This window comes from Nannospalax galili, unplaced genomic scaffold, assembly GCF_000622305.1.
Source record: "Nannospalax galili isolate Female #2095 unplaced genomic scaffold, S.galili_v1.0 scaffold761, whole genome shotgun sequence".
Taxonomy (NCBI): domain Eukaryota; kingdom Metazoa; phylum Chordata; class Mammalia; order Rodentia; family Spalacidae; genus Nannospalax; species Nannospalax galili.
In genome coordinates, this window is record NW_008346389.1 from 498,716 (window position 1) to 519,875 (window position 21,160).

General features: G+C 39.8%; 1 protein-coding gene across 3 annotated transcripts in view; it reads left to right on the forward strand.

Moving 5' to 3' along the window:
* The window catches only part of CUNH9orf135 (chromosome unknown C9orf135 homolog), a 112,974-nt gene that overhangs the window by 79,252 nt on the left and 12,562 nt on the right, over positions 1-21,160 (forward strand). Inside the window, exons 6-7 of one of the 3 annotated variants that reach the window (XM_029568147.1) lie at positions 15,502-15,562; positions 18,977-19,379. In XM_029568147.1, the coding sequence (XP_029424007.1) occupies positions 15,502-15,562; positions 18,977-19,234 (319 nt within the window). In that variant the 3' untranslated portion in view covers positions 19,235-19,379. Of the gene's footprint in view, positions 1-15,501; positions 15,563-18,976; positions 19,380-21,160 lie in introns of those variants that run through there. The other 2 variants (XM_029568148.1, XM_029568149.1) reach the window with 2 other exon arrangements.

Consider the following 21,160-nt stretch of genomic DNA (forward strand, 5'->3'; position numbering starts at 1 on the left):
GGCTGATTCTGTTCCCTGCATCCCCTTCCCCAAGCCCAGATGTTGGCCACATGATCCAGGCCAGGCAGATAATGTTTTTGCATATTAAAACATCATATCGTATACATAAATGTATACAATATTTACTAAACCAGTGGCAACAAAAAAACCAACATGTGTGGCAAAGATTTTCAAAACATCACAATTGTGGCATTTATACACGCCTGACTTTCCTTGTGTCCCATGCACATCAGCGATGAGCCAGTATTACCGGTCTTGCTCTTGAAGCCTTACATTACGCTTTCAAATGCCTTCTAAAATTTATCAGGCTTGAGGAAATTATATTTATGTCCCATATAAATAAATTAATTTTTCCAAGATAACCATTTGTTGAGTGCCTACTGTGTACCAGGAAAGTTTGATATTGGGAGTATAGAGACAAAGCCACAGGCTCATTTGTCTGACAAGTGAGACAGGAAAATATTCAACATTTGTGTATTGGCAAGAAATATGCTTAGCTAACAATAATAGAAAACTTAACTGGTAATATCTGGAATAATTAAGGGATTTATTTGGCCACCTTGCGTGAACCATAAGGGCAGCGAGTCCAAGACCGACATGGCACATAAACAATCTTATAAGGGATTCAGCATTAAGTAGTTTTCATCTTTTTAAAGTCTCAGGATGGTTCCTAAGTCTACAAACAGCAATATTCCCCAGAAAAGAAGAGAAAAAACAAAAAGGTGAAAGGAAGCCCTCCCAAGATCTTCATCCTACACCTCATGTGTAGACTTTGGCAGGCCACCTAGGCCACAAAACTGTGAGAAAGGGAGGAGAGACGTTGGGATCCTGTTGAATGGACGGGTCTGAAAGCTGCTGTGTGCTAGGGGTGAACACAGGGTACAGGGGAGATGGGGCTATAACTCAGATTTGGGAGGTTCGGAAAGGCTTTCAGTTTGAAGTGTTATCTGAGCTGAATCAGCAGCTAGCTCAAAAGGAGAAAAGGACACTCTCAGCTGAGAGTATAGGACACAGAAAGGCAGGGAGGGCAGAGCCAGTGTTGCAGTTAGTTTGCACTCATGACGGCTGAGGTTTGGAGAGAGATGTCGAGGTCAAACAAACAGGGCCTGAAAGCTATGGAGGAATTTGGAACTGATCATGTTGGTGATATGAAGTTTCCAAACATGGAGTAGAAACCAGCATATTATGTTTTAAAAAGCACAAAACTGGTAAGCAGCTGAGGCACCAGTCAGGAGACTCTTGAACTCATCAAGGCAGGATAAAATAAGAGCCTGACCTTAAGCGATGACAGAGTGGAAGGAGAGAAGGGTACAGATTTTAGATGCATTAAAAAAGAATGGACATCTTCTGGTTCAATGGTTAGTTATGGGGGTAAAGAAGACTTTATGTTTATGCCTAGGATTCCACCTTGGGCAGCTGGAGGAAGATGAGGCCATTCACCGAGGCAGTATCAGTGAGCAGGTGACTCAGACTGGCCCAGACAGATCCAGCTCCAGTTACCAGCAACAGTAATCAAAGCTGGTTCCCCTGGTTCCAGTCTTATCATTTTCATCCATTTTTTACCTTAAAGCTGAATACCCATTTAAAAAGGTTAATAAACTGCTTGCCACACGAGTATGAGGTCCTGAGTTCAGATCCCCAGACCATACATGAAGTCAGGCGTGGAGGCATACACCTGTAATCCTAGTGCTGGAGAGGCAGAGACCGGTGGACCTCTGGAGCTTGCTGGCCAGCTAGTCTTGATGAATTAGTTATCTCCAGGTTTAGTGAGAAGCACTATCTCAAAAAGTAAGGCAAGGAGAGATAGATGAAGATGCCTGACTTTGACTTCTGGCCTCCATAACACACACACACACACACACACACACATACACACACACACATACACACACACACACACACGCACGTTAAAAGAACTGTGCCCTTCCAGTACCTATCCAGTATCACTACAGTATACCTTACTACTTATCATGAGGAAGTCATAGACAGATGCTGCAACAGTCATCATTAAAAAAGACTCAGAGAGAGATAGCAACTTCCCAAATGTAAGTGAAGGACCTAGGAAGCACCAGAGCTTGGTTTTTATCTTGTCTAGTCCATTTGATGGCAGAATGTTTCATTAATCAATACATTGGTCATGTTTCAGGCTTAAATGTCCTTTGAAGTGCTTCTGAATACTTTTATCTGCATTCTGTTCTCACTAACAGTCCAATAAGATCATTTGAGATGATATGTTCTTGGTAATACAAGGGAAGGATCAAAACACAGAAATGATCAAGGATTCTGATTCCCTATTAATTAATCCACCCATCTATTCCATAATTATTTAAAGAAGAAACATGAATGGGAAGAGGTAAGATACAAAATGTTTAAATGACTTTCTGAAGGCCTCAGAATTGCTTAAGGATGACAGAAAGAAGAAATTTTGGGTCACATTTCTGTGTTCTTGATAGGAGGGGAGGATGGCTTGCAAAGCTGTTAGGGATTTTAGTAAGCATTCAGTTTAGACCATGATTAACAGTAGATTTAAAGTGCCCTGTGATTTATCTTTGCTCTCCATCAAGTACTTGTTAACGTTTTGGAAGGTGAATTCTAAAATGCAGGTTTCCATTCTGCAGCTGTAGAAGAGTGGTGTTTCTAAGCCACATTACAGCTGTGCCTGAATGAAGAGTCAGCCTGACTCTTAGTGTTATGTTTTCATAGCTGAGTGATCCCAAGCTCTCAGACTTTGTTCGTTCAGATCTCTCGTGGAACTGTGCTCCCAAGCTGACTTCACTTGTACTTTTTTTTTTTTTTTTTTGGTCTTTTTGAGACAGGGTTTCCCTGTAGCTCCAGCTGTCCTGGAACTCACTATGTAGACCAGGCTGGCCTTGAACTCACAGAGATCCGCCTGCCTCTGCCTCCTGAGTGCTGGGATTAAAGGCGTGTGCCACCGTGTATCTCCAGCATCAATTGAGAATCTACAAGCTTGGATCACCCTTGTCAAAGAATCTTGCTCTTTGATCCCTAGACCTTAAATATCTCATACACAGGAGGTCAAGCATGCTTCTCAATTCTCACTGCTTCCAATAAAGATATGGATCTGAAGACATTCCTTCTAGAGCTTTGATATGCTAATTCAAGCACACCCTCATCCATTCACTATCTTGGGTCCAGGGCAAAGTGGGGCTCAGAGTGGTGGTCACAAGAGCACATGGTTCAGTGAGCTTGTTTGCATTAGAATCAGAAACTTTTTGGTGAAAGGTTGAGTAAAATTTATTAGTCCTGATTCTGTCCATATTGTAAGTCATCCCCACAGAAAAGTGGATAGATTCTGTCTAACTTATTTAGAAGATAGAATTAGGAAGAAATGGCAGGAATATTCATTCATATCAGATCAACAAAAGATTGGCGGTGTGTATGTGTTGGGGGAGGCATGAGCCCGTGTCTCATGTAACTCAAGCTAGCCTCCAACTTGCCATGTAGCTGAGAATGACCTTAGCCTCCTCATCCTCTAGGAGTGCAGGCTTGTATCATTGCACCTAGATCAATATGTGATTTCTGCAAAATGGTGGTTACTGTTAAGAATGGAACATAATTTTCTAGAGCAATCAAGGCCTTTCCTCTTCTGCCAGTAATATGGAGACTTGGCTGTCTCTGGCTACACTTGTCTTAAATGGATGCTTCTATTGCTGTGGTGATGAGATGAATTTTAAATCAATTCCTTGTTTCTTTGAGTCACTCACATTCAGATGGGGTCATGTGATAAGGTAAGTATGCCATACACTGTTCTGGCTGCTGGAAACGAGGTGTGAAAATACCTTCCCTTGCTGCAGACAAAACAGAAACAATGAAACCCTTAAACTTTAATTTTTCGAAGGCTATGGAAACTGTGGATTGGGTGTGCCATCTTGCCACCCATCCACACATCACTTCTGGTGTTAGTGAGGGTTTGGGTATTGTAACGGATGCTGGGGCTCTAATGATGTCTTCAACAGCAGATTTTCTCCTCTTAAAAAACACCGTTAGTTATTCTCCCCCTTGCAATGTGCCTCATGACTGTACCTGTTAAAGGTCAGTGAGGGTATGTGTAGCAAATTATGGGTGGTACTGGATAAAAGCCAGCTGTCTAACTTCCAGTCTTCCTGATAGTATAGCATTGTCCTGGTGAATGTAGCAGCATCTGGTTCTCAGTTTTACATTTCCAGAAAGACTATTTTATCTGTGCTTCAGTATTTATGTGACTCATGGAGACTGACTTGCACTCATTAAACTAGTAAGAAAAGCCAAAATTCTAATTAGTTAATTTATAACAAGAAATAAAAATTTCAAGTACACCAGACAGTTGTGTCAGCTCAATGAAAGCAGTCTCTCTCTGTAAAAACCATATGGCAAGCCAGTTTATGGTCAGAATGTTATTCAGTGTTTGAACTCAGAGCAAGAGGAATTGGTTCTTTGATTACGATGATGAATGGACTTGGACTCTGCCTGTTTGGAATAGGACTCTTGAAGTTGTAGGTGATAGAGACACAAAGTCATCTTGGACAAAGAGCAAGTTTATTAAAAGAGTCCTGAAGAACCTCAAGCCACAGTTGGAAGGTCTTTTGGGGAGACTGCAGTCAGGACTCAAGTCCTCCATGATTCTCTACCAGGCTGTCTTCTTCCATAAGGTTAGTTACATCCTATGGCTCCTGTCCCAGAGGAGTGACTGGCCCTTTTCCAGCCATTTCTATCAAGAAGGGAAATCCCAAACGAGATTCCTAACAGTGGGGGCCTGATTCTGACCTATGGACCTATTAGCTCTGGGTTGGGAAGGAGAGACAGAGCAGAGCCACATGGTTCCGATCGTAACTTAAAGTCGCTGTTGGTTGGCAGTGAATCTGATTAGTGCACTGCCACTGATGGGCTGCAGCTTTTCTGCCAGAACCTGACAGATCTATTTATAACCACTGGTTAACAGCATTCCCAGTACGAATAAGTGATATGCAGTCCATTTTTGCAAGATACTGCTTCATAAACATTATAGGCTTTAAATTAATAATCTAAAGGAGATGAAATGGGACTCTATTGTTGTTTTACTTTACATTTCACTAATTCCTGGATTTATGTCTGAATTTATTTTCCAATAGCAATTTGGCATTCAGATTTCTTTTGTAAAAAATTGCCTATGTGTAACCTTCTAGTTCCTGTCATTAATTTACAAGAGTATTGAAAACTTGAGCTGGAGAGATGGTTCAGCGGTTAAGATCACCTACTGCTTTCACAGAGGACCCGGGTTCAATTCACAGCACCCACATGGTGGCTAACAGCCATCTGTAACTCAAGGTCCAGGGGATCTGATGCCCTCTTCTGACCTCCATGGGCACTGCACGACACAGGTGCACTTACACACATGCAGGCAATACACTTGTACACTAAAATAAAAATAATGAAATTTTTTTAAAAAAGAGTATTGAAGACTTTATTCTGGGTAATAATTCTGTATTGGTAAAACATGACAAATATCTACTTTAACTTTAATTTGATTAATTTTTTTGGTGTTTGATCACCATTTAATCTTTGAGGATGAGTGACTCTGCCATCTCTTTATTGTACTCTACTCCATGAGGTTTTCAAGAAGACCCCCTGACAGACGGCTAATTAAATACTCAGTACCTAACCTGACTATCCTTTAACTTTTCTTGTAACTTTCTTTATGACATCTCAGTGGCCAGAAGAAATTTCAAGTCATTTTAATCAAGGCCTATAATATGAAATGTCAAACTGTAAAGTCTTAGAAGTTATATATGTCATACCAATGCATTACATGGAACATTTTATGACAAGTTAGTTGTTCCAACAACATTTGACCCTCCTTTTCCTCATAAAAACCATTTCCCTCATCACTAAATACTCACTTTTAAACTGGTTTATTTCTGAGCTGAATAGTCTAGTCCATTGGTTTATTTGGTATTCCTGCAGCAATAGTAGGACTTTATGCTAATCTTGGGGAGTAAGCTTCATTATTTCATTCTTCTTTTCCAAAGTCCTCACAATTCCACTTGGCATTTTATGAATTTCTATGACTATTAGGATTTTTGTCACGTTACCTTGAAGCATTAAATCAGTTCGATGGAATAATGACCATCATCATAGTGATCCATCTCATTCATAAATAAAGGAATTATTCTATGCCCTTTGACAAAATTTTATAATTTTATATCTCGTGTCCTCAGTTGTATGTATTGTTATGGAAACTGAGAGATTGTATTACTATTATGAATGATATTTTCTGCTTTACTTACGTTTTGCCATTTCTTGTTGCTGGAATTTGGGTGTGCTACTTTGTTTAATGATCTTGTATCCAACAACCTTGATGGAACTTATTTGCTTAGTAGGTTCTGTGGATTCCCTTGGGTTTTTATTTATTTATTTAAAAAATATTTTATAATTATTTACTTTGTGTGTGAATGTATGGATTGCATGTATCCATGTCATGCAGTACCTGAAAAGGTCAGAAGAGGGCATCAGATCCCATGGAACTGGAGTTACTGTTAACCACTGATCCATCTCTCCAGCCCCTCTCTTGGATTTTTCAATGTAGATGATCTTTTCAATGCTGGAAAATAAAATTTTATGTCTTGATTCTAATTGTGGCATTTAGGCTATTTTTATTGAGTTTTCTAGCCTCTGCAGTGTGTGTTTTGGTTTTTATTTTTTATGTTTTGAGTTTTGAGATAGGGTCTCCCTATATAGTCCTGGCTGACCCCAAACTTGCTATGTAGACCAGGCTGGGTTGGAATTCACAGATATCTACCTGCTTCTATCTTCTAGGTGCTGGGATTAAATAGGTGTGCACCAGGCTTGTCTTTAAATAGAAAGGCTGATGGAGGGCTTCTGTCACTAGTTGGAAATCTTTCTAGAGGACAGGACATTCATGAGCTTAATTTTGATTATCATTTATTGTTCTTCTAGTAATGTTCCCATTTCTGCTTATTTTTATTATGTTGGATTTTCCTGGACTGGCAGCAATCACAGGTAATCCTCCTTAAGCAATTTCACCCAGGGCAATGAGAAAATGGGGCATTTGCTCACTGTTAGTTCAAGAGTGCCATCTTCTGTTGGAACACTGAAGTTATGTTTAATTAAGGACACGGGGTGGGGGCGAGAAGTGGGAGGTTGGCTGATATTGATGTACTACTACTACTACCTTACAGCTCTAGGATCCTTAATTTCTGATGTTTGCTTCTTTTAGTTTTCTTTACCTTTTTAGTTGCCACCCTCCTTTCCAGAAGCAATGCCTTCCCCAAACTGTCATTCTGCTCCTCCATGCTTTGAGACCACAGTTCAAACCCTCTGATTGCTATATCTTCCCCCAGTAGGGAAGGATGCTCTTTCTGGAGTTGATGTTCCCCCACAGGCACCTGCTATCTTCTCTCCTCCCCCGCACCCTCCCTGACTCCAGTACAGTGTGTGATTTGAGCTGACTGTATTCACTGGATTTTTAAAAATCCCATCTACATATAAATTGAAGCTTGTAGTGTCAAAAAATAAAAATTTAAGGATCCCAATCGGCTTTTATTTGCAAGTCTAGAATCAGAAGACACCCCATCTATAATATAAAACAAAGTGAGTGTTCTGGTGAGCTAAGCAGAGACGGTTGGTTTTATAGACACAGAAGATGGAAGAAAGCAGAAACAGGCACTGAATTGGTTGTTTCCAAGTTGTTTTTCATTGTAAAGATTGAAACTGTTGGGGGGGGTAATGTCTTTTTTCTGGGGATTTTTTTTTCATTTCTTTTTAAAAATATTTTTTACTGAGCTTTTTACATTTCATACAACAGTTTTTAATCACATTAAGACCCCTTCCCCTCTCCATGCTCCCATTGCCCCCCCCCCATGTATTCTGCCATACATGTTAAGTTCCATCTGGTCAAGCATTTTACCTGGATGTCCTTCAGTGCAAGTTCATCTACTGGAGTCTATTCAGCCTATCTGGAGATCTTAAGGAAGGTCTACTCTCTTGCTCCCAGCAGCAATCAGTCTCCAACAATTCTCAGGCTAGGGCCAGCCCACTGCCCATTTCCTTAACACCGCATTGGACCCTTGTCTGATTGTGTTGGCAGAAGACTTGTGCTCTGTTTCCCTATGTTCATGGACCAATCCTGACTCTTACAATCTTTCTGCCCTCCTCTTCCAAAATGGTCCCTGAGCTGTGGGTGGGTGAGGTTTAATATAGAGTCCTATTCAAGGACACACACTCTACGGTCTCTTATTCTCTAAAACTTAGCCAGTTGTGGCCTTCTGTGTGCATCACACTCTGTTGTATAAGGGAGCAAGCTTTGCTGGTGAAAGATGCACCAATGTTCTCCCTACCCCTGCTCCACTATGTTCCATGAGCTTTAGGTGTTGAGGTTTCACGGTAGATATTCACCTAGGGCTGGGCATCTCTCAGATGTATATTCTCTGTATGTGACCAGTTGTGGAATGCTGCAGTAGCCTCCGTTTGTTGCAAAAAGAAACTTCTTTGATGAATGGTGTACTGTATACTTGTCTGTAAATTTAAATCCATATTTAGCATATGGTAAGAAATTTCATTTGTCTAGAGATATGTCAGAGACAAGGTTTTCTCTAGGATCTATGACCTCTCCAGTCATATATATTTGGTTATAATTACAGTGCCACCCATGAGCTCACTCTCATTGAGTAGACTTTAAGGCCAATTAGATAGCTGTTGGTTACCCCCAAGGTAAAACTGCCGCTACTGCATCAGTAGAGGTAGTTTGCTGTGCAAGTCATTATGTTTATTCAGCTTTAGGCCTGGGTTGAATCATTGATTGATTTTCTCCCTTAGCAGCTTGCATGGTATCCTCTAGAACTATGAGAGTTAGTCTTCAATGAAAACTGACTTCCAGTTCAGTCCCTGCTCCATTGCTCCAAGCCCTGAGTCTGAATTATGACTTGTCTTCAGCAGTAGGGTCTTACCTTTGAGTTCTGGGAGATAACCAAAGGCTCCCACAATAGCCTCTGTTATTTTAGGAGTCTCTTAGATGACTCTGATTAACCACTCAAAGGGAGGTCTCTCCTGTCTGGCACTGTGTTCCTTGCCGTACAGTCCCCAGGTATACATATGCACTAATCTTCATACACCTTATGTGCATTTCTCAGGGGCTTCCCTCCTGTCTTCCCATGCTACCTATGATCCATTCATCTCTCCTCTCTTTCCCTCATTCAACCTCCCTGCGATCCCTCCTTCCCAACCCCCATGGTCCCCTGTATGTCCTCCCCCCAGCCGAACACTCCCATCCCTCCACACCTGTTCCCCAATATTTCCCTTTTTCGGGCTCTTTCTTTCCCTTTACCTCCGTGTTCCTTTTCTAGTTTCCTGGCTCCAGCTGTTACATCAGGATATATACTTACATATAAGGGATTGCTGTTATGATCTGCAAATGAGGGAGAACATATGTCACTTGCTTTTCTGCGTTTGTGTTACTTCACTTAGTATAACAGTCTCTAGTTCCAACAACCCTTTACGTGCAAATTTCATACTTTCATCTTTTCTAACTGCTGAGTAGAACTCCATTAAGTAGATGTGCCACATTTTCATTAATGAAGTTTGGTGCACCAGAGTTTGGTGCATATATGTTCATGGATGTAATATATTCTTGGTCAATTGTTCCTTTGATTAGAATGAAGTAACCCTCTTTATTTCTTCTGATTAGTTTTAATTTGAAGTCTATTTTATCAGATATTAAAATTGCTTGCTGCTATTTGCTTGGAATATTTTTTCCATCCTTTTACCCTAAGGTAGTGTTATTCTTGAAGCTGAGATGAGTTTCTTGAAGACAACAACAACAACAACAAAAGGATTTTATTTCTTAATCCATTCCACTGTGCCTTTTGACTGGAGAGTTGAAGCTATTGATATTTAAAGTTATTATTGAAAGATGTGTATTGGTTACTGTTGTTTTAATTGGTTTGTGTTCTTGGTCCTATTTTCAGTTTCTGTAACTATACCTTCCTTTGTTCTCTTTCTGTAACCTTTTGGGTATACTCATTCCTATCTTTGGTCCTTTGTATTGCTTTGAGTATTCTCTGTAGGGTTGGTTTTGTGGACATGAATTCTTTCAGCCTTTTTGTGTCATGGAAAATTTTCTATTCCCCTTCAACTAAAATAGATAGTTTTGCTGGATAAAGTATTTGGGGTTGGCATCCATGGTCATTTAGAACTGGGAATACTTTGTCCAAGCTCTTCTGGCTTTCATAGTTTGCATTGAAAAGTCAGCTGTAATTCCAATGAAGTTTCCTTTATATGTAACTTGTTTCTCTCTAGAAGCTTTTAATACCATCTCTGTTCTGTACATTCAATGTTTTTACTGTGATATGCTGTGAAGAGTTTTTGTTCTGGTCATGTCTAATTGGTGTTCTATATGCTTCTTGAATCTGAATAGGTAAGTCTTTCCTTAATTTAGGGAAGTTTTCTTGTATCTCGTTGAAGAGCTGGTCAATGCCATTGGCCTGAGATTTTTCTCCTTCCTGTATGTATGAGGCATAGATTTGGTCTTTCCATGTTGTCCCACATTTTCTGTGTAGTCCATTCCTATGTTTTTAAAATTTTTACATAGTCTTTGCTTAAGAATTCCAGATCTTCAACTTTGTCATCCAGTCTTGATATTCTGTTTTCTGTTTCATTTATTCTGCTTGTGAGGCTTTCTCCTGTTGTTTCCAATTGGCTTATTGAGTTTTTCAATTTTGTGTTCATTTCAGTTTAGGTTTTCTTCAATTTTTCTATCTCTTTTGTGAATTCACTTTTCAAGTCCTGAATTGTTTTTGGTATTTTATTAAGCCACATATTTGTATATTCTTGAGCTTCCATTACAAATTTATGCCTATCTTCTTTGAATTCTTTGAGTTGTTTGTCTGTGTTTTCTTTAAGTTCTTTGATCATGTTTATAATTGTTCTCTTAAATTCTTCATCACATCACGGTGATTCTCATTGTAGTATATATCTGTAGGACTGATGGATTTTGTTGGGGATATATTCTCTTGGTTTTTCATATTATGTGTGTTTTTGCATATGCCATTTGGGCATATTGATGTCTTTTGCTGGTTGTGTGTTTAATAGAAAATTCTATTCTTTCTCTGTCTTAGCTTTGGTTCTGTTTATATTGTTGATGTAGCTGGGTTGCTTTTTGGTCAGCTATGACAGGTTAGTTGTTGTGTGCTTCAGGTTCTTGCAGAGTATTAGGCTGGTGTCAGTAGTAGGCACGTCAGGGTAGTGGGTGGAAAGGGTAGAAGGCTGGTCTCAGGAATCCAAGGCAAGGTGAGGTTGGGGATAGCCTGTGAAGGGACTATAAAACTAGGCAGGGAAGAAGGCTAGTCTCCAGTGTAGTTCAGAGATCTGGGGCACAATGAGTAAAAGTGGCCCTGTGCCCAAGGCTAGAAGGGGAACAGGGTGTGGGGTTGGAGAAATTGGAGTTGCTCAGGCTGTAGGGGACTCAAAGTGTAGTGGATATTTTTCATTTCTTGAAAAATCAGATAAGCTCTGTGGGTCTCTCCCTCCCCTCATGGGCCGTTGGCCACCAACCCACAAGAATAAAGGGAGCAGAAGCAACAAAAGGGGTCAGGACGGCCAGTGAGCACAGATGGAAAAAACGTTCCGAGGAGTCAGATTCAGTGATACAGCTCCGTTTATTCAGTGGGTGTCAGGGAAAATATAGTGTGGAGGTAGCAGCCAAAGCTTCAGCTGATAGGTGCTCATAGTATGCTTTATTTACATGTGGTAGGTGGATCCTATCATCTGGCTATAGGGCAATGCCTAATTATTATATAGAAAAAAACCTGGGGGCAGTTTTATTGCAGGAAACTATGCCAAAGATCATGTTCCAAATAAGGCCAGGCATCCGTGCTTGGAGGCACTTTCCAGATAAGGCAGGCAGAGAGCAGGAAGACCCTGCTGAGAAAGGAGTCCACCTTAACAGCAGCTTTCCCCAATAAAGCTCCTTAGTTCTGGCATGGATTTCAGCACGGGTAACTCCATTTTGACTTGGTGTTTGTGCAGGGACATCTATGAATTCTATTAGCAGTTGTATTTTCTGTGCTCCTTTATGTTCACCTTAGGGGCAAGGTGCGATTTAATTTCCTTTACTTTTGACGTACACAGCTTTGGAGGATATATGTAGATTTTATTTAAGGAGCCAAAGGTGAAGGAATGCTTTATAATCTTTCGTTTTGACTATAGATTTGTCATTTCATCTTTGGGATCCTTACATATTTTATACTTTGTTAGGTTTGTTGATTTAGAATTGTTTTATGTATTTTTGGTGACTTGTTCCTTTAATTATGGGTAATTATCTCTATAACTAGTGTTTTTTATTTAGGGTCTTTTACGTGTGCTATTACTTTAAGAAAATTCTTCTTGGTTAATATTTGTATATATATTTAAATTAAGCATATTTATATATTTTTACTTTCAAACTTTCTTTGAAAATAATTTTATGCTAAATATTAAAGCATATAGATGAACATTTAAGAAATAGTTTGATATTTAAGGACAAAAATTCCTTTCACTAAGTTTAAATCCTTTACTTTTATTGTGGTTGCTGATTTTTTTCTACTCATTTTCCTTTCCTTCCTATAAGTTGACCACCCTCTTTATTTCTCTTTCCTTTTCTCTCTGTCCCTCATTTGCTGGTTTGAAAGTTGAACTTCCAATTCTTTTTAGAATATTTATTTATTTGCAGTTTCATATATGTATACATGTATCTTGATCATATTCAATCCAAACCCCCCCTCCAACTTCCCCTGAATGCCCCCCAATACTTCTCCCTTCCACCTTCATGTCTTCCTCCCCCTCTGCCTTTCTCCTTCCTCCCCATCCTCCTCCTCTTCTTTTTCCTCTTCCACAACTTCCTATTCCTCTTTTTCTTCCTTTCCCTCCCCCTCCCCTTCCCCCTCTTCCTCCCCTCCCCCTGCCTCTTCCTCCTCGTCCTCCTCCTCCTCGTCCTCCTCGTCCTCCTCGTCCTCCTCGTCCTCGTCCTCCTCCTCCTCCTCCTCCTCCTCCTTCTTCATCTGGAGCATGGGCAACCTACCAGTGGCAACACTTTCAAAGAAAAAAAAATGACTCTCCTCCCCCAGCACCTAGGGTGAGCTCATGAGTGCAGTGACCATGTCATCAAGTTCAGAAGACAGCATTGCAGAGTACTCCTCTTCTTCCCCCATTTCTTACATTCTTCTGCTCCTTCTTCCATGTGTTCCCTGAGCCTGACCAAGGTTCTCTGACCAAGGCTGAGAGCAGCACTAATCTATGGATGTAAATATAAATATTTACAGGGTAATAGGTAGCTTGACAACATGCCCATTTAGGAAAGCAACAGTAGTGGGCTCTTCCATGGTGCCTAGGGCTTTCCTAGCCATAGGATTCTGACCAGGTTTACAGTGCTAGGCATGAACTTCCTCTTGTGGAACAGGTCTCATATCCAATCAGAAAGAGATTCGTTATCCCCATAATAGTTATGAAACTATTACACCAGTGAGCGCATCTTGCCTGGCAGGTCTATACTGTAGCATGTAGAATCCACCACTGGCAAGTCCACTGATGGCTCTTTCCATACAGAACCCCATCTCCAGTGGCCTGTATAACACTTTCCAACATTATGAAAGCTAGCTAGTAAGGAGAAAGTATCCAGATCAGTCACAGCTTGATTTCTCTATGCCTTCAACCAAAGTATATTGTGTTTTCAGAAACAGGATCTTACCACCTAGCTATAGAGGGAAACCAAGAGCAGTGACAATAGATTGTGTTATTTGGGGGACCTCTGGGGCCTCCCTGACTAATAACTTCATATACCATACCTGGTACTGAAGTTTTCATTTAACAGCCCATGTCTTCTGCGGGAAGCGTTGTTCACCTTTGCAGGTTATTATCTCAAACTTCTTTTTATAATTTACATATTTTTAATTAGCCTACAAAGCAGTGGGTTTCCATAAGACTTTTTCATACATATTAGTTTTAGTTACTATACCCCTACCCCTTCCTCCTTCCCATCCTTCCACCCTTATCTCTGCTTTACTTTTAATCCCCAAGTAATTCCCCCACCTCTACCTCATATCATGTGTGTTCTACTCTCGCCCTCCATCATTTAAGGCTTTTCTCCCTTCCTCCATCTCTTGTGAACTTCCAATTTCTGTTGTTTTACTCATCAGCAAGCAGTCAAACTCAAGTGTGTATCAGAATAACATAGAGGGATTGTTAAGCTATAGAATACTGGACTCTGCCCTTGGAGTTTCTAATTAGTAGAACTGGGGCAGGACCCACCTGCAGTAACATTCATGGGTTTCAGGTATACAGGCTCAACCAACCATGGACTGAAAATGCTTGGAAGGAAATCACTCTTTTCTGAATGTGTGCAGACTTTTTTTCTTACCATTATTCCTGAAACCATGTAGTGTTTAGAGCTACTTATACAGAATTAACATTATGTCAGGTATCATAAGTAATCTAAAGATGATTAATAGTGTATAGCAGGATGTACACAAGCCATATGTAGCTGCAAACTTACATAAGGAACTTGGGCATCCGTAGGTGTTGGTATCTACTGAAGTCTCTCTCTAAAGCCCAAGGATGATGATGCCTTCATAACTCTCAGGCTCCCAGGTGTTGCTACTGCTATTCAAGGAGTGATGCTGTGAGAGCTGGTGGGAGCCGCTGGTTACCACCAGGTTAAATGCTAGCACCTGCTTGAGGTGGATTTTGTTATTTTGATATTCTTGTTGAATATTCTTACTTTCCAAAAAAACAAAATATTTTCTCTGACTGTCTACTCCTATAATACTACCAGAAATCGAAGCGAGTCTTTATTTTCTGTAGGAGAATAAACTTTTCTCCAAAGCTCCAAAGCTTTTTATAAGTTTTCTCTAGGCTGGTAGCTGGAGTTTCTCTGGTCTCATTTATGGGAAGACAGGTGGAACCTAAGATCACTTCTTAATCTATAGTTAAAACTTCCCACTCTAGGCTTAGGGCATCAGATTTTGTGATTCCCATTGTAATGTGTACAGTGTGTTCATTTCCAGCATCCCAGGGGTACCCTTTAGAGCTTGGCTAGGCTAATGCACTTGGTGTGGGTATATGAGTCATCTAGCATTTTTGTGTGTTTAGTGATCTGTGGAGCTTGGGACAGTCTGTGGTCAGCCACCTAGGTGTCTTCTGCTATATCTTTAATTGTCAGCTGGCAGAGGATGTGGGACATGGGGTCATGGGGTTTCAGAGGCAGAAAAGGGGTGATAAAGAGATTCCCGTGAATGTAGAGCACCTAGGATAAGGATGTGGGACTTGGTAGCTACAAGTATTAGTACAGGAGCATAGTGGCTTATGAAGAACTAGAAATAATTGAAGATAGTACTTGCTGGGGATAGGAAACACTATAAAAAGGGCCTAGGAACATGTGGATTTTCCCATTTTATTAGTATCATTCTTTCCTGAAATGTCTTTGTTTCATGTAAATTATCTTCTTTCTGGAATCATTCTTTATCTTCCCCCTCCTAGGTGTGCTTTGACAACATATTCTGAAGATTATGCTCCACAGAAGGAATATCTACCACCACGTGTGAGTACAAGAATCACATGCTAATCCTACTTGTACAGTTGAAATGACTCAGTATATCTAGTACGTAAATCAACCTTGGGAAGAAAAGAAATTGCTGTGATTTAAGATGTCTTATATTTATTTAGAGATACTTGCTGCTTGAGAGAATCAATAGAATGTTTTATGGCTGTGATTTATTTCTGGAAATTTATGGATTTTAGGGGAGAAAATATTGCAGTATCCAAGACATATTTGTCTTGCTTACTGCCTCCACCCTGAACTTATGTGGAACAAGAAGCTACTCTCTATTTACTTTCATTATATGGGTACACAGAAGTATAGAACTTAGTTTAGTTCTGAGAAATGGTGTATTGATTTTTTAAGTCCAGTTTATAGCTTGAGCATATTTCTATTTTAATAATTAGGCAACAGTACTGGAGACATAGCTCAGTGGTAAGGCATTTGTGGAGCCTGTAAAAGGCTCTTGGTTGAGCTCAAGAATTGGGGGTGGGGGGAGAAGAGATGGAGGGAGAGAGGGAGAGGGAGAGGGAGGAGAGAGAGAGAGAGAGAGAGAGAGACAGACTGATTTATACAACAGAAACAAAAGATAGTGGTTTTCTATTAGCTTTCCCTTAGGCATCTTAACCACTACAGTAGATATGAGATGGAAATAAAACATCTCACTATTCATAAAGAAGAGGAAAAAGCTACTATTGTGTCACTTAGAAGAACCAAAATTTTAAGCTGAAGAGTAATTAGGATAAATAAGATAATAGCTTTCCTTCATACAGCACTAACTAGTTAGTAAATTGTAAAAGAGAGAAGCATATAAATGATTACAGCAACACAAACTTAAAGGCAGACCATCCCACTTACAGAGGCTCCTTTCTATTAAGCGGTGACTATTTCTCTGGAATCTGGGCTGTCAGGTATTTGATCAGCAGAACATGACAGAAAGAACCCTGTACCAAATGTAGGAATTGCCTTAAGAAAAACAACCTCACTTTTTGCAGCCATGAGGCATCATGTGAGGAAGTGGGGAGGGGTGCATGCATGAGAAGGAACACAGAGGAGCTTGGCTTATGATTCAAGGGCCATCTTTGGTGACCATTTTAGTTGAAGCTGAATTCTAATTCCAGCTCTTGCTTGACTGCAACCTCTGAGGAACTCAAGGAGAGACTGGAGCTGTTAAGTTTGTTCATTTATTTGCTGTGAGAGAGAGGGAGGGGAGAGAGAGAGAGAGAGAGAGAGAGAGAGAGAGAGAGAACTAGAGAGGAGAGAAAGAGGAAGAAAAGAACTGATGTAGGGAATCTTAAATAAAATACATGAGTCACCATTTTAGGCTTGGTGGAAATGAATTATAAATAAAACGAATAAGTTTTTAATATTTTATTTATTATTTTTATTTTATATGTATGAGTGTATTGCCTGCATGTAAGTAGGTGCACCCATCTCATGCAGTACCTGCAGAGGTCAGAAGAGGGCATCAGATCCCTGGAACTGGAGTTCCAGATGGTTGTTAGCTGCCATGTAGGTGCTGAGAATCAAAACTGGGTCCTCTGCAGAAGCAATCAGTGCTCTTAACCACTGAGCCAACTCTCCAGCCCAAGATGTATAAGTTTAATACAACTAAAACCCTAATGGATTTTTGCATTCTATCAGAATTTAAGAGTCTAAGAATGATTAGAAAAAAAAACAAGTTTTATTTTGAAAAAGTTGCGTAAACGATTTAACTAAGGAAGAATTTGTTACCATCTTTATTATGTGCTACATTTTCACTATTTTTTTCTTACTAAAAATAATACTCAAACCATAGAAACAAATATGATTATTTATGGATTGCTATATTTAATACATATAGGACTGATGTTTATTGCAAGAAAAATGTTAAAGATCCTACATAAATGAGCAAAGAACACATATAAGCAGTTTAGAAGTTAGAAACCATAATTAACCAAAAAAATTGAGGTGAAAGATCCAACTTAAAAGTAAGAAATGTGGGGCTGGAGAGACAGCTCAGCAGTTAAGAACACTGGCTGTTCTTACAAAAGACCCAGGTTCGAATCCCAGCACCCACATGGCAGCTAACAACTGCCTGTAACTCCAGTTCCAGGGGATCCGACAGCCTCTTCTGTCCTCCACGGGCATTGCACTACACGGGTGTACTTATCTACATGCAGGCAATACACACACACATAAAAATAATAAAATATTTTTTAAAAGTAAGAATTGAATTAAAATTAATTTTTTCTAATAAAATTGGCAATATTTTAAAAAAAATAGTAAGAAAGGGTAAAAAAGAAGTGAGACTGGTAATTTTTATTTGTTGTTAGGCAGAGAATAAATTGTTTTAATCTTCCTGGAAAGGAATTTGTCAATTGATATTAGGATACTGTTTGACCTAATAATTCTCCTTTAAGGAAATTTCTCCAAAGTAAAACAATTCAAAGTGGGAGTAGAATGTGTGACCAATATGCTAGCCACTGAATTATTTTTAATTGCAAAATTTTGAAAGAACTTAAATGTGTAGTATTAGTAGGAATGTTAATTAAACATGACACGTGCATCGGGAGATATTGTATAGTCCTTACAATGCTCATGGATAGTTCTTAGTGTCTTAATAAGTCCTTATTGATAGTAAAAAAATTAACATAAATCATATGTGTATTGTACAAAACTGTGAAAATATAAAGAAAATTAAAAACCTGGAGGTTTCAAAATTCTGTCAAATTGGCCACTGAATGTGAAATTTTAGGTGATTTTCTTCATCTATATACTTTCTAGAATTTTTCCAGTGCAATGGCTATTATAATTTATAATTAGAAAAAATACAATACACAAATTGAAAGAAAAAAGGTTAATGAGATAGCTAAGTGGGTGCTTGCCACCAAGCCTGACAACCAGAGTTCATTTCTAGAACCCATATGGTGGAAGGAGAGACTTGACTCCCTCAGGTTGTCCTCTGACCTCCACATGCCATAGCACAGGTCCCTGCATCCCAAACAAATAAACATTAGAAAAAAATTGAAAATCCCAAGGAATTGGGACTGGAGAGATGGTTCAGCAGTTAAGAACACTGACTGCTCTTATAGAGGACCCTCTTGGCTGCTAACAACCATCTGTAACTTCAGTTCCAAGGGATCCAACACCTTCTTCTGACCTCCACGGGCATTGCACCACAGAGGTGCACTTACATACATGCAGGCAATACACTCATATACCAAAACAAAATAAAAATAATAAATAAAATAAAATCCCAAGGAAACAAATACATTATTTTAAAATACATTTCAGATCTGTTTGTTTATACTGGATTTGGATCTATCTTTAAGCAAAAGAAAGCTGTAAGTTCTAGCTCCATTTTTGTGACTGTGATAAAACACTGACTACTGTCCAAAAGCAACATAAAAGAAGAAATGGTTATTTGACTTTCAGTTCCAGGTGATGGTCATCATTGTGGGGAAGTTACAGCTGCAGGAGCTTGAAGGAGCTAGTCACATCACACCCACAATCAAGTGCAGAGAGAAACGAATGCACCCACGCGGCCTGCTCCGGCTCTGGCTCGGCTTGCCTTCTTCGCTCTCACACAGTTCAGGACTCAGCCCTGAAATGCTGCTGTCTACATTTAGGATCTTCCCACCTCCATTAACAATCAAGACAATCCCCCATAGACATACCCACAAACCAACCTGATCTAGACAATGCCTCATTAAGATTCCCTTCCCAGGTGGTTCTAGGTTGTGGCAACTTGAAGTTAAAAGTAACCAGCACAGGTACCTAATTAAAAACTAGAAAAATTCAAAGGACAAAGTGTAAATGTAAAGCATGTAAGCTGTGTTCTTGGAGCACATAAATCTTTATCCATTCATGCTTTTCATATTTACAGCATTCTTTCTGATATTTCTCACATTGCTGGTTTTCACATTAAGAGCACAGCACACCAGGGAAGCTGTTTGACAGTTTGGTTCATTCACTTCTATTCTGATGTCAAAGCAATTGATTCTGAAGTCTGTGTTTAGCTCTGCTTTTCACACCCATGCTTAATAAATGCTTACATTATTATATTGTGATAGGATACAGAAATATTTTGGATTATAAAGGTAGATGGCTAAAACCCAGCAGAATAGTGAGTGATTGGGCTCTTACAGTTAACAAGCACAGAAGGAAATGTATGATTCATAAAATACTGACAAAGGAGACGTGTGGTTAACTTACTAGAGACTTTACCATGTGCCGCAGCATGAGTTAGTGTCACCATTCATTCAACTTTGGAGCAAATTTGAAAACATTTTGATTCATGTTACTTCAAGTGTTTGAGTTGAGAATTTATTAATTTTTATTTTATGGTCTCTTACATCTGCTCAATTCATATTTGTAGGGTAGAATTAGAGGAAGCAAAGGAAATGCAGGTTACAAGCTTCATAGCTCTAAGCATGGACAAGGAAACAGGGTCAGGAAGCTATGAAATCATCCTCAAGGAGAGAAATTGGAGGAAATTGCAAGCTGCTCCTAAATTCTACTTCTTTAGCTGGGTGCTTTTATTACAGTTCACATCAATTTCCATTCAAGGTAGCTTATCTTAAAAGGGACTCCATTTCTCAAAGAACATGAATAGAGAAAAAGTGTCAAAGAAAGGTACATTAGAGGATTAGTCCAAGGTGAGCTGATTGGTGTGTGAGCCTCTAGGACCAGAGACCAATGAGCTGAGGATGGTTGTGAAGAGTTGACTCAGCATACTGGGGTATGGAAGGGAAGAATCACTTCAGTTAGGGACCAACAAATTCTGGAAGTTAAAGGGCAAGAAATGAAAATATTGGATCAAAAAAAGAGAGAGGGCCTGCAAGATGGGTCAGTGGGTAAAAGCACCTGCCACCAAGCTTGACAGCCTGAGTTGATCCCTGGAATCCATGTGGTGGAAGGAGAAAACTGACAACTGCAAGTTGTCCTCTGACCTCCACATACAGGCACCACCCCCCAAATACAAACTAAGTAAATAAATGTATGTGTGCATGGGGGGGTGAGAGGGAGGGCAGAGAGAGAGAGAGAGAGAGAGAGAGAGAGAGAGAGAGAGAGAGAGAGAAAGAGAGAGAGAGAGAAACAGAGAGAGAGAGAGAGAGAGAGAGAGAGAAACAGCAATTGAATAGTGAGAAAGCTTAGGAGAATAGGAGGTCCTGATTAGAGGGGGTGGGTTGGTATTGATTATTTCTGAGGAAGGACAATTCTGGAGTCTGGCAAGAAGCTAGGTGTGGCTGTGGGAATGGGTTTCTAGTGTGGATCAAATCCTTTGGAGTGGAATGTGAAAGAATGTGATAAACCAGAATGTTAGCCAGATCCAAAGTGGGGATATTGGACATTGGCCTACAAGAGGGTCCTACTGGAGAGGAAACAAAGCGCTCAGAGAGCTAGAGGAACGCCTGCAGGTCAAAGGCTCTTCTCAGCCACAGCTTCTGTTTTTCAGTATCAGTTGTCAAGTACCTCTGCGTTTTCCTAAATAGAGCTGCTTCTGAATTGCCTTTCAGCCATCCAGTGTTTGTAAACTAAAACCTGTTGGCTAACCAGATTCCTTCAGAAGCTGAAAGCTGAGGAAAGCTTTAGGAATTGTTTTAAGGCTGGCATGCA